Source organism: Heliangelus exortis, chromosome 4 (genome assembly GCF_036169615.1).
Source record: "Heliangelus exortis chromosome 4, bHelExo1.hap1, whole genome shotgun sequence".
NCBI lineage: Eukaryota > Metazoa > Chordata > Aves > Apodiformes > Trochilidae > Heliangelus > Heliangelus exortis.
This window is the reverse complement of record NC_092425.1, coordinates 6,462,029-6,476,412: the sequence shown is the minus strand read 5'-3', so window position 1 is coordinate 6,476,412 and position 14,384 is coordinate 6,462,029. Positions and strand designations below refer to the sequence as shown.

The window sequence follows — 14,384 nt, the reverse complement described above, 5'->3', positions numbered from 1 at the left end:
TGATTTTTAAAGGACTGCTTTAAGTAAAACCTTTTTTTTACACTCCTTTTCTAATATGCACAAGTGATAATAAATAGACCAGTATTTGTATTTTTTTCTCAGATACCACTTCAGAAAACAAGCAACACACCATTTTTTACCTTGCTCTGTGGGTAAGGGTTATTTTGCTCAAATAAACCAAACTTCAGCAGCTGACAGAAGGTAATCAATGGTTTTTAAGATTAAATTTGACCTTACAGACCATGTGGCAAATACAGTTTCCCACTAATGTACTTCCATGGAAGTGCTAAAGTCCATGGCTCAATTCAACAAGAGCAACCAGAACTCCTTTATTTTTATATCTGTAGAAAATAAACAGAAGAAGAAGGAAATAAAGTAGAAAAAGGCCTTGCTTTCATCAAATAAGAGCCCTTTCATAATTTGGGAGGCAGATATGCATTCTTATAAGCTTACCAAATTCCAAAATGCATACATGTCATAAGAGCAGAAAGAGAAAATCATATTAAAACATATCACAAGAGCTGACAATCAGATCCCCAAACTTTTTCTTGGTACAGGCATTTACTGTGCTTAACTTACTGAAGAAAATATCAGTGGCACCTTAGTGTGCCATTTATGCCACAGATTTCCATCTGCCTCCTAGGAAAAAACCAAAACCAAACCTCAGCTGAGCCACATAAACTGATTTTCCCCTGTTCTGGCACTGGTCTTTTCCATGAGCTGGATTCCCTCGGGCTCCCTTTGCAAAGACACATCCACTGCCTTTCTTTATCCCATAAAGGAGTCAGGGGAAAATAAATAAATAAAATGTTATCCTGCAACACTTCCCAAGCATAGCTGGTAACAATTTCCAGTTCTGTTTTTTATTTTTGGGGTGTGGGGTCCTAAGATTGAGAGGTTTGTGGCTCGGAAAACATTCATGAAAGAGCCTGGCACAGTTTTGGAGATTAAATTTCTTCAGATAATGCAATGGTCAAGACTTTTGAAATATCTTGTCAGCTTTAGTGAGGGACTCCAACTACATAACAGGAATGAAAAAAACAAACCTCAAAATGAGCATTTTGCAAATTTGTCTTTCAAAAATGTCTTCTGGTTACTTTTTTATTTTATTTTATTTTATTTCAGAGTTTAAAGAATATTCACAAGTAAACCAAAGTTGCAAAATGCTTTGGGTTTTTTTTAAGAGCTTTGTCTAGGGCAGGGGAAAATTACTTGAGGGATAATTATAAATCTTTTTTTGAAGTTTCAAGGCCTTCTGCTGAACTGGACAAACTACACATACAGTCCAAACTCACAAATATGGTTCAGTAGCCTCATGCAACCCTAAAGATTCTGCAGAAGACTACAGGCTCTTTTTTTCTTTTTTTCTCTTTTATATTTAAAGAGAGGGACAAAGCCTTCCAAGAAAGAACCCAGCAAGTAGGTCCAATACACAACTACCAACCTGGCTCCTGGTCACCTTTGGTTTCAGAGCCCTTTGGGTGCCTGAATTAGCTGCATAACCAGGTTCTTCTAATAATTTTATGCCCATGTTTGAGGCTTAGTATCCAATACACAGACACCCAGACAGATAAAAATAGTAAAACTTGGAAAAAGAGTATTGGCACTGGAATGCTTTTTCCAATGAAAAATATTCACAGCTGTATTAGAGCAGTTGCCCTGCACCAATGTCATTTCCTTAACTCCAGCATAATTCAGTTACAGCTCATGAATGTGTTTATATTTAGGCTTTTATAATCAAATTCAATAATGCTTTTTTTAATAACTTGCAGGCAAAGTAGCAAAAGATACTAGGGAAGGACATATGGGAAAAATTACTTTTGACTGTAAGTGACTTTTGACCTATGTTTTATCCTTAAAACCCAAAAGTGTATTCAGTATTAAAATGAAAGCACTAAGTATATTGTGAAATATTTACAGCTGTTATTACTGCCTGATTTATGTGTGCCAGAGACCAGACTATTCAGACTGGTTTCACAAGCAATATGTTAGTAAACAGGATTTTGTTTGGTAATTATATTAAACATGTCCATATAAGCTTGGAATTAATTACAAACAGTATTTTACTGTACTTGATAAAAGCACTAAGCTGCAAGATCTAATGATGCCAAAAAGGTCTTCTCTCATTTTCAGTAAAGCTTTCCATGTGAAAATCTGTCAACATTAAGAAGTTACAGCTTGTAATTAAAACCAGGCTTTAGCTCAGTAATGTTATGTTTACATGTTATGTTCCAGAAGTGGAAAAAAAAATGCAATTGAATTAGTCTCCTTAAACCCTGTAGTTCTCAAACACACAATTTGCTCTGGGCACGCTACTGATGTCAACTCCTTCAGCTTGGGAAGACAAAAAAAAAATTCAAGTTCAACCTCATGACACATTCAAGAGTTTTGCACTACTAACACAGTTTGTTAAGAGCTTAGAGGGAGCCCTCCAGATGTGTTCACAGGATTTTTGCAGTGGGTATGGCTACACACCCCAGTCATTTAAGCTCTGCTCTCATTAGTACTTGTACAGGGTTTCACTAATGGATGGATAATAGCAAAGAGGAGGTGGAGGTTACAGCAATACTTCACTATATTTGGGAGCATGTCAGTAAGGGACTAATTACCCCTCTTTTCCAGCTCTCACATTAACTTACTAAGCAACCCTTCTCTGTCTCCACCATGGCTTTAATAGCACAAGATCTGTTTTCAAAGCAGACTTCAAAGAAACTTTTCAGAATTAGATCAGTTGCCAAACTCAGTGCTAAACAGTGTGTCACTGAGTCCCAAGCCCTCAGCCTACTGTTTGCTTTTGAAGATTAATAAAAAGTTCATCACCTGTCACACTTTTCTTTACCAAGCATGCACCATTTTTTCAGTCTGCTTCTCAACCTTGGTTTTGATGCTGTCACAGCTTGGGCCCAGCTGGGTAAGGTGCTATTCGCTGTGCCAATGCTTAGCTAGAATTTAAGGCCATAGGCATTGAAACACTGTCTTGACAAGTTTAAATGTTTCCACATGGCTGTTTCCTAAATAGGCTGAAAATAACCTTCCCCCACCGTGGCAACCCAGTGCTCAAGATGACACAGCATCTTACTGACTTCAAGAAACTTTTCTTGAGCCAGTGTGTATTTTCTTGAGCCATGGTGTATTTAATGGTAAAGAACCAAAGGGCTAAGAAGCTCTGTGGTCATCCTGTGTTATAGAAGCCTGTACACTAGATTTTTTTACTCTAGCTTTAGGTCAGAAACCTGACACTGTCTTCTTTTCTGATAACCATTTTTGTTTCTTGTTAATGCAACCAGACTATAACTTCAGTTTGATTACAAGTCTCACTACTTTAAGATGAACTCTTATTCTTACTGCTATCAGATGACATTTGCTTTCCTTAAGATACACAGGTTTAGAAAACTTACAGAAGTGATATAGCTGCATAACATGAAAAATTCCAATGTACATTTAGCTGACAAAGCATCAGCTGCTGTTTAAACTGGGCTTAGCTAATGGATTTTTAATGTCAGTGGGGTTATGTGCAGTTACTGGCTATTAGCAGGAATGGGTCCTTTCTATAAAAATCACTTTTCCTCAAGTGTGCTGTTTAAACATTCCTTCCTCTGATTTAGTGACTGTCACCAAATACAAAACAAACGCAAGGACGCTGGAATCTACTGTTATCTTTAAAACCAACTTAGCCTCAGCCTGGCCTGAGCAAAATATGTGTTCTGCATTGGTACTAGTGGACATAAAACTTTAAAGACAAAAGACTGATTTTTCATTGTCTTGCTTCAGTGAATAAATTCAAATTAATCCACTGAAACCACCAGACAGAAAGCAAAATCTGATCGAAGTTCTGGCATCAGTTGATTTTCCCCAAAAGAAAGGACCTCTGCAATGAAACCAGGTACTCATTAAATAAGCTCAGTGGTAAAACCAGATGAATAGTCCACACAATGTCACTTCATCATTTCAATTCAGTTTTCTTTGCAAATGTTTCTTACAAATGCAAACTTGAGACTTTGCTCTCAAGACTACAAAAATAAATGCTTACAATACAAGTAAGTAAAATAGGAATTAAGATTTGCAAAGTTTTATCTAAGAGCTTTGTTTACAACACAGAATAAAAAAAAATAGAATCAATACAGAAATAGTGCAGGACAAGAAATAATGCAGGACAAGCAAAAGACTAAAGCTAGCAAGAACTGAACAATTTTGCCATTTCCAGTGCTTGTGAAAGGCACATAGCACTTCTCATTCTACTGCTTAAACCAGGATAATAACTGCTTTTGTTACCAGTTATCAGGTTTCTAACTAAAGCCTTCAAAGCCCCTGCTTTTAGTAGTGGAGGCCTTTAGTTAAAAAAACTTACTACTGAGGCAGGAAATTGCCACATGTTTGTATGCCTTAGGTATTCATGTGGATATCTGCCTACAGTTGGTGACATTTTGCTTTCAGTGTTATATAAAACTATAAAATTATATAAAAAACATGACAAAACCCAAGAGAAAAAACATCTACCTGGAAGAATCTCACTAACATGAGTGTGGCACTGTATTAACCTCTCTGCAGCAAAGAGCCACATCACTACACGTAAGGGACACTAAAAGGCAGAAAATTATTTAAATTATTGAGCCCGGAAAAAATCAAACCAACCAACCAAACAAAAGAAAACAACACCAAAAAAACCCACCAAAAAAATCAAACAAACCAGAAACCACAATAAAGCTTGCCAACAAAAAAAGTGAGATCAAGGTTCATCCACCCTAGACTCTCACTGTACTGTGTCAACATATTTTTAGCAGAGAACCAGACTGGCTTCTGATGTTTGCTGGCTTTGAAATTAACGGAGTTATATTTGTTGGTGGTCATAACCTGGTCTTGTACAGTGTAAATCTAACCTTGGTATAAGTACTAAGGACTAAAAAAACAAAACAAAACAAAAAACCCACAAGGAAACTGACATATCCAAATGCTGAATTCTACAACTCCAAACTTCCTAGTTATTTAGGAACTACCTATTTGCTACAGCACAGATATTTTACATGAGAAAGAGAAGGAAAACCAGCACTCACATTCTGGACAGAGATCTGCTGCGTAAGAAGATCACTGCATTATATTTGAGCAAGAAACTATAAAAGTTACCCTCGCCTTCAGAAACTGGTGAGGAAGCAGAAAGGAACTCCCTAAAGCTACATTTGCAACATCTGCATGAAAGGAGTTTGTAATGGGGACAACTTGCTAAAACTGGTGCAGCTTTGGGCCCAAAAAGCTTGGAGCAAGATAGTTCAAGGGCCAATTCAGCAAGATTTTCAGTGATGAATGACACTGGCACAAGGGCACCCTTTAATTACAGCCCCATCCCTTAACAGAATTCTGCTTTCCATACTCAACTCTGATTTTCAGATCTTAAGTGACTGAATTTGAGAGGGAAAACTATCTCCTCCTAGTTGAAAGCACCACTGAGGTTTGTCCAAATCCTAAAATGAAGGCTTACATAGCAAAGGTTTCTCTATAATCTCATCTGACTGCAGACAACCCAAAATTTCAGCCTGGACACCTCACCATTACCCTGTTAGCCTCAGCTACTCAGGGCTAGACACAGCTGCTCCTCTTTTGTCCATGTAGAGCTGCAGAGTTACCTGGCTGACATGTGAAGTTGTTGATGCTTTAGGAAAAGGTGAGAGGAACACCTTGCTATCTCCAAGAGCAAAACTAGGAGATACTTTATTGAAAGAGAAAATTAACAAAAAAACAGAATTAGTCTCACTTGTTATTCTGTTCCACTTCTTATTCCTGGATTTCAGTATGAACTGCAATTAACCTCATTCATTGAGACCATATTATTATTTTAGCTCACTATGTAAACTTTCAAGTATAAACACATATGCTGGGGCTGGATAAAACAAGCTATGTCTTTAATCAATAAATAAAAACACCATATCATAACAGTGCAGCAATTCATGTTCCAGCCATTATTTTTAGCAAATTTACTCTTGCGAGATAGCTCTCCAAGAAGCTTTGAATTTCTAATAATCCTGTGCTGATTGCTTTTCAATTTGCTATACTGCACGTAAAATGCACTAAATTCAAGCAAAAAAGTGCCTGGGGAACAGCTATCAGTTCAAACAAGTTTCCAAAATGATTGCAGTAGAGTCGGCCTCTTTGCACAGATCATTCCAGGCTTTACTTGCATGTTTCCTTGTATCCAGCTGATGAAATTCAAGATTTCTCAAACAATCACATCCAGCACTTAGGGGACCAAGAAAAACAGAAGCTTTTTCTCTCAGAGGATACACTGTTAATCCACAGAGTTTAACATTTCAACCTCTCACTCAATATGTGACTAAGAAATAAAGCTACTCTGCTTCTTGAAAATAAAAGGGATTGGCAGAAGCCACCTAACAGGAAAATGCTCAGCTGTTGCCAGGCCAGTAAAACCTATCTGAGCTCCTTAGCATTGTTGTTGATAATATTACCTCAACAAGAGGGAAAAAAAAAAGATACTGATTTAATTCCCTAGGCAACCTCATAGCTTTTATGACTCATAAGGCATTGGGGTCCTTTAGAGCATAACTTTTTCATTCAGATGAATGCAGTACAGTTGACGGAAGTAGCCCTGAACTGCAGATTAAACCCAAACAAAACAACTCAAGGCAGTGATCCTGACTCCATTTACAACCATCCTGCAGGCTTCTGCTGGATTTGCTCTTCTTCCCTCCAAATTCAACCTAACACCCAGCTCTGTGGCGTTGGTGAGACCCAAGTAATTCAGCATTGGAAGAGCACTTGAGACCCTTAAATGTAGCATTCTCTCTGTACCATCCATCTTTGGGATAGAGGAAAAAAGGAAAAAGGAGGAAAAAAGGAAAAAGGAGGAAAAAAGGAAAAAGGAGGAAAAAAGGAAAAAGGAGGAAAAAAGGAAAAAGGAGGAAAAAAGGAAAAAGGAGGAAAAAAGGAAAAAGGAGGAGGAAGAAAAAAGGAGGAGGAAGAAAAAAGGAGGAGGAAGAAAAAAGGAGGAGGAAGAAAAAAGGAGGAGGAAGAAAAAAGGAGGAGGAAGAAAAAAGGAGGAGGAAGAAAAAAGGAGGAGGAAGAAAAAAGGAGGAGGAAGAAAAAAGGAGGAGGAAGAAAAAAGGAGGAGGAAGAAAAAAGGAGGAGGAAGAAAAAAGGAGGAGGAAGAAAAAAGGAGGAGGAAGAAAAAAGGAGGAGGAAGAAAAAAGGAGGCGGAAGAAAAAAGAAGGAAAAAGAAGAAGGAGGAGGAAAAAAAGAAGGAGGAGGAAAAAAAGAAGGAGGAGGAAAAAAAGAAGGAGGAGGAAAAAAAGAAGGAGGAGGAAAAAAAGAAGGAGGAGGAAAACAAGAAGGAGGGGGAAAAAAAGAAGGAGGAGGAAAAAAAGAAGGAGGGGGAAAAAAAGAAGGAGGAAAAAGGGAAAAAAATGAGCTAGCATGACATAGAATTTGTAAATATATATGCTTTAGCCAGCAAGGACTGTAAGTCAGGTTTAACAGCAAAGTTTTTCACTAGGCCTAACAGATTTTCAGAGATCATAAGTAGAAAGTTTGGCCAACAAGCTAAATCTTTGAAGCTTTATTAACCTTTTCAGTAAAATAACTTAGTCCTTTCTGTTTTTTATTAAGGTTTCTTGTGTTGTTTTTTTTTTAACCTCTCCTAGCATATACATAAAAAAGCCTATTTTTCCTTTTTTTTTTCTTTAAAAAAAAAAAAAAAAAAAAAAAAAAAATCCCACTTTGATAATAAGGACATTTTTAAGTGAAACTATTTTTGCATGAAGCTTTTCTTCCTTAGCCCAGACTTTTAGATAATGAAGTGCCAGGCCATAAAGTGACTCCCTAAAACTTGGCATTTGAGGAATTAGGAGGAAATGCCACGTTTCCTGATTAAAGTTCATGTGATTTGGGATGGAGTTATAAAAGCAAACAGGAAGCTGTCCTAATGATGACTACCTAGGGGGAAAGCTATATACGAGAGTCTCTGAAGTTAGGGAAAACTGGGAAAACTTCTGGCAGCTCTTGCCCACTGTTCTGACTCACTACACCTCACTTGTGCATGTTGTTTTTATGAGCAGAGCCAGCCTTAAGGAAAATAACTGGAACACAAACTACAGTTTGGGGCTTTCTTTTACCTTCTCCAGCTCACATCCATGCCCACAGCATGCACTCAGTTTTTTGCCACGTCCTTACCTGAGAGAGGCAAATCTAACTATAAACCCCACAACTGATGCTCTGCAAAATGTTTAAGCACATTATGTTTAAGCAAAAAAACCATGGGAATCCTAAACAGAGCCTCATCACACTGCTGAGTTTGGGCTCAGAGTATCCTGTTAAATTCAATGCAGGGTAACAAAGTATGTGCTAATGTAAGGGGAATATAGTTGTTCCTATTTGTAAGGTTCTTTATAACCATTAACTTTTGAGTACAATTTCAAACATTTGCTTACAAATGATGCAAATTAAATCTTTCTTTGGATACAGTTTGCCTCCCAGAAGACTTCATATTATTTATTTCCGATTTCCTCTTGGATAACGTTCTCATGGCAAGCTCCAGGGGTTCCTATTCCTGAGAAGAGACTCTACCCAAGCACAGGCAATAAAACCCATCATCCCTTCAGTCCTTAGAAGCAGTTAGCACTGAACTGTGAATCTGTACAACATTCTCCTGCCACTATTTTGATGGAGGTTGTAGCCAACTGGAAAAATCCTCCCTCATCTCTTACTCCTCGCTTCCAATCCTTGACTTACACTGTAAAAGCTCACTCTGGTTTTAAACCTCCAAGATGAATGTGAAAGCAAAGATGGCTAATGAACATGCCAGGCAGTGTAATTACTGCTTTATTAGCACCAATGCCAAGATCACTGCCTGCTAAACTTGAATGCCTCCACTGGGTGGCTAACAAGATGTGCACTTCACAGATTTATCACAACCCTCTCCCCACTCGAATCAGAGGGAAGGAGGAATGGGACAGGGAATGCTGTTTTTTCCTCCAGTGACATATGGTTTTATGAAACATACTGCATAGGCAGAGCACCAAAAAATAATTTTTATTTCAAAGATAGTGACATGTTTTCAATGACAAACCAATGATCAGAACATTTGAGACTCACATTAAGTTGAATCCTCTTTGACTAAATCACAGTGAACTGTTTATTACCTAGAGCAATGCAAATTCACCTATGAATTCCCCTCTGCAACAGCAGTTAAAACACATTTTTCTGACAAGCTGCAAAAGCAACACTTGTGACTTGTGTGAGAAGTAACCAGCATTAATTCTTCAAAAGTCTAATGCTTTAAAAATCAAGAAAGACAGCAGAAAGCAACAAACGTGGCCATACACCACAAAATGGGTTAATCCAAACAGGATTACTCAGCTGGTAGCACAAAATAAATGTAGTCTCTCTTTTCAAAGCACATCTCCCCTTAGTATTTTATATATACATAAAACTCTGGTCCCAGATACTCAGTGTTGTCCCAGTCAATCTGGGCTCCTCTCAGCCTTCCATGGAAACTGATGTTGCTTTGCATCCTATTCAGCTGAACCAGACCTCAAAACACCACTCTTCAACTTGCACAAAAATAAAAATACTCACTTGAAAATATGTAGAAACTATAACCCACATTTTTCTCTTCTCTTGCTGAACAGCCCAGCTATGTAACTGATTTGCCTGGCCTTGGCACAGAGTTATATTCCTGTTTTCAGACATACTGTATTCAGAAAATTAAATTAGGAAAATCTTTTTAATATGGTTAATGCAGTTCCCTGTTTCTGACTTCAGATGTCACACACAAAGCTAGTCCCAAAATACAGTGAAAAATCAGGGTCTGAGACCATTATGAAAGAAAATAAAAAAAAGTTGTGTGGTGAATGATCTATGTAAAATCATTAAGTGCAAATATGCTCAACAACTGTGGAAATGTTTAGGTTTTCTCAGGCATGCTCACAGCACAGAGCAACAAACACTGACAGTAATGCTGAAAAGCCATCAGAAGGGGGCTGTATTTGATGTTTATACTTTTTTCCTAACTGCTCCAACTTACTGCTAGAGACTGGAGCAGGAGGAAGGGGAGCTCAGATTCTGCCTCTCATGTTTCTGGGGTGGAATCCCTCCTCCACAGACAGATCCACTTCATTTTAATTCTGCCTAAATAGCACCTCAGTCAGCAAAGGAAACCTGGTGGCTGCTTTGCTGTCAGCTCTGCTACTGCTATTCTAAAAAGCTTCTCAGGGCTAGTACAGGATACCACATCCAGCCCAAAATTCATCAACATTCCTGACATATGCCAGAGCATGTAGCTTTAAAAGAAATTAATGTTCCATGTGGGTTTATCCATTCACAACAAAATACAACTCGACCCTAACTTTAGTAATACAAATATTATTACACCCCCATGATCAAACACAAGCAGTCCACTGATACATCGAAATAATTAAGTTCTTTTCCTCCCTTTTTTCAATGAGAAGCATTTAGATATTTAATTGAGAAGAGCATCCCCAAAAGGTTTGTACTTTCACATGTTATATTTCACTTTTTCTACACCAAGTATTTTCAAACTGCTGCTGTTGCTAATACAGACTGTTCTGGGGCAAGACAAATAACTGCACATATGGCTTTTTTACAGTTTTCTTTTTAAATTATCACTTTGATTTAATTAGGTTTGAGGGGTTAAGCATAAAAAAAAAATATAAATGTACTCTTCTGTTGTAAAGGAACAACTGAGACAGAACCTCATTCAGTGCCATTAACAGTTCTATCCCTCCCTTATGCCATCATTATTATTAGCCCATGGATAACCTGACCCTCCCTCTTCTCCCACCTACCCCCACAGAAAAAAGGCAGAGGCCACAGGATAAGTTATTTGAACATTTCAAATCCCTAAAGATAGGGCAACAAGAGAAGTACAATGGCTGAAACTCAGTGTCTGCTATTAAAGGGCAGAAGGAAAAGTTAGTTTTATGGGAAATGGCTGCAAAATTCTGGGCAAGGGTGCGTGCTTTTTCTCCCACAGTTTGGGACCCTGGAATGCTCATTCTGCTGTAACTTATCATGGAGCTCTAATGCATGCAGCAAATGTCAGATCAGAATTGATTCTGGCTTGATAATTGCACTGGCCCCCTTCACCCCACTTTGAGAATTAAGGGCTGTCTCTATCATTGTGGCCATTTATTGTTCTCTCCTGATAACAGCAGAAAAATACTTTGACAGCTTCAGATAAGAAGAAATGCTAATAAAACAAAAAGTGTATTTAGCTCTGCTGAGAAGCTCACAGAAGGATGCTGAGATGTAGTGATATGAATCTCTCTGTTAGGGAGTGTGGGGGTTGGTCCACCAACTACTCAGTTAATATATTTATTTTCCATGAGGCAATGGAAAAGGAAGGAATGAAAGAAGCCCCAGCAATGCTCATGGCCTCCTTAGCCTGCTTCTAAAGATATAGATGGTTAGAGAATGGAGAAGAAAAGCACAACAAGAAATAGAACTAGCAGCAAGAACTGGATAAAATACACACCCCTCTTTCCCTTCTCCTCTTCTTTCTATATCATAGTCATGTTTGCTCTATGAAGACACCACTAAAGTTTCTCCTCCCTTCCAAGGTATCACACAAAGGAAGACTAAAATATTTTGCACAAGGCAACTGGCCCCAGACCAGAAAATCAGAGGACTGAGATCAGGTTAGAGTGTTGCTGTCACACGTTTTATTTCTATTACTCTCCAAGGAATGCAACTGAAAAGACAAGAGGGATGTTTTTATTTAGAAGGAGACACTCTAAAAAGGAGGATGACTTTGGAAAGAGAGGTTGGCTAAGAGTCATTCCAATGTTTACACGTTTTTGGAAGTGTACAAATAAAACAGAGGGAAAAATTTGGCCCAGTCCTATATGGTAAGAAAACTTCCTGAAGAGGGCATAGTTAAACTGTTGATTCATTGCCTCACTGAAGTACCATATACACATACATGAAGATCCCCACACTGATCACCAGTAAAAAAAAAAATCCCTCAGCTCAGGGAAATATGCCAAAACCAGGTCAGCACCCAAATTCTGCGCCCAGTCCTAACAGACGAGAAATCAAAATAAAAGCATATATGGAAAAACAAGTCAAAGATGAATGACTAGATCTCAACCACATTTCCTGGACTTTCCACTTTGTTGTAAAGTTTATCATTTGCTGCACAGTGGGAAGTGTAGCTGAAAGGAGATAAATGCCCAGTACAGGCAAGGGAATTTGACTCTGAAGATGAAGCAAGGATCAGCAGGAAATGGATTAGCACCATTACACCTACAGACATGATGTATGGTGCACCCAGCCCACCGGCAGCAAAACTAAGGCTCCTGAAAGCCTGCCAGGGGCACTGGGAGACACAGCAACCAGAAGCACCACTCTGCTGTCAGGCCATAGAGGAGTCTCCTTTGTAATGGTTGGGTGAGAGCACAGGGTCAGAGCTGTGCAGTCATCTCAAGTGCCTCTCCACAGAGATGATGGGGGTAAAGCAAGCAATCTGCCACTTGTTTTATGCCAAAAACTCCAAAACAAAGCTCTAGTGCATATTATGATTTCTTGGTGGCATTTACGGAAAACAAAACAAAACAAACATAAACCCAACAGGTTCTAAAATTCCTTTTCCCTTGGTGAGCATATAACCAGAATTTCCAAGTGCTTTAATGAACCCACACATCCTTGCTTTACACAAATCTGCCTACATGCAGCAGCAACCTCTCTCCCCAGTGCTGAGGATGTTGTAGAAAAGAATTTCTCAGGAAAAAACCTACCCATTTCCACTTTAGGTCTAACTCCTGGGAAGAGAGAAGAGCAGCACAGAGAAAGTTTATCTGACATCAGCTCAGAGTAGAAAAAGCCTCCTGGTGTGGATATCTGCAGGGTGGGTGACACACTGAGCCAGGGCTCTTTGTGATGTTCTCAAGACATCGCTAAACACACACTGAGAAGCAAGACATTTCCATCTGGAAAGGGAAATTTATGAACGGGCTACACCGCAAAGCGATCTAAACGCCGTCCAGAACCCCCAGTAAGGGAAGGGAAAGAGAAGAAAAATTAAACGAAACACAGCGAGACGGGAACTCCCTTCTTCGGGTAGTTCACGTTTTAGGCACGACCAAGGAGGTTTTGGGGGGGGAGCAGGAAGATAAGGAGCTCACAAATAACCATCGCCTGCAGAGCCCGGGGCACGGCAGTGCCTCTGCAGAAGGATACCCGCCTGGCACCTGCCTTTTCCACGCACCTTTTTTCGGGCCTCCCGGGCGCACCGGCGCCGCTCCCCCGCTGGCCGGCGGAGCTCCCGCAGCCCCAAGCCTGAGGAGGGATTGCAAGGAAACGCCTGTCCCGGCCAGGCTCAGCAACCACAAACCCGACCCAGCTGGGGGCGACCGGAGCCCCTCAAACCTCAGAGGGTCCGTGCATGTGAGAGAAATCACGCTGGTCGCCCATAGAGGCGTACGAAAATAAATTAATAAATACAAATTTAAAAATAATTTTTTAAAAAAAAGCAAAACGGCAGAAACTCGCGTTTTCATCCTGCAACCAGACGATTCCTCCCCCGGTCCCTTTCCATCCATCACCCCCCTCGCCTTACCTTGTGCGGCGGAGCCGGGGCGGCTGGCTCCCAGGACGGCCAGGGCGGGGAGCACCACGGTCTGCAGCAGGTATCCCAGTCCCAGCCCGCAGCGGGCCGCTGTCCCCTCCAGCCCCTTCCCCATGGCCGGGACAGATGGGGGGGGTGGAAATCGCGCAGAGCCGCGGAGCTTTTCAGTACCGCCTCAGCCTCCTCCGACCCCGTCCCAACGCGGAGGGGCGCGGAGCGGCGCGGAACCCCCGCGAGGCGCTCAGGCTGCGCGGGGTGCGGCGGCGGGGCGAGGGTCGCCGCTCGTAGCGTAGGGGCAGGGGCACTGCATGGCCCCACGGAGGGGCGCGGAGCTCGGCGGAGCGCTGCCTTCTTTCCGCGGGAGGTTCGGTTCGGTTCGGCGCGGCTGCCTCCACCCCGGGGGTGGGCGGGGGCCGAGGCTTGGGGGGGAGAGGGGGCTGCGCTGGCCGCCTGCGATAAAATGCGAGCCGGAGCAAGGAGCAGACCCAGAGGGAAGGGGGCGGGGGAGGCTGGGAGCCACCCGCTGCAGAACCGGCCCCTTTTCGCCTCCCCCCTGCTCGCACACCCGCGGGCACACTCACACACACGCACACACGTGGTAGTGAACACACGTGTACGCCTGGAAACACTCACACCCCCTCCCTAACCCCCAGCCCACCCGGGACCGTGCAGCCCGGAGAAGCCCCGGGACTCTTCCAGCCGCATCCCTTGCACCCCCGGATCTCTTGTCCCAAACTGGGCCTGAAACTCCCCACACCTGTGGGGCTCTGAGGAGTCCGGGACTTCCTTAGAGAGC

General features: G+C 41.2%; 1 protein-coding gene across 2 annotated transcripts in view; it reads right to left on the bottom strand.

The window, feature by feature from the left end:
* Positions 1 to 14,114, bottom strand: part of UNC5C (unc-5 netrin receptor C) — a 244,602-nt gene extending 230,488 nt beyond the window's left edge. Inside the window, exon 1 of one of the 2 annotated variants that reach the window (XM_071742799.1) lies at positions 13,580 to 14,114. In XM_071742799.1, the coding sequence (XP_071598900.1) occupies positions 13,580 to 13,703 (124 nt within the window). In that variant the 5' untranslated portion in view covers positions 13,704 to 14,114. The remainder of the gene's footprint in view (positions 1 to 13,579) is intronic. The other variant, XM_071742798.1, reaches the window with a different exon arrangement.
* Positions 14,115 to 14,384: the final 270 nt, after the last annotated feature.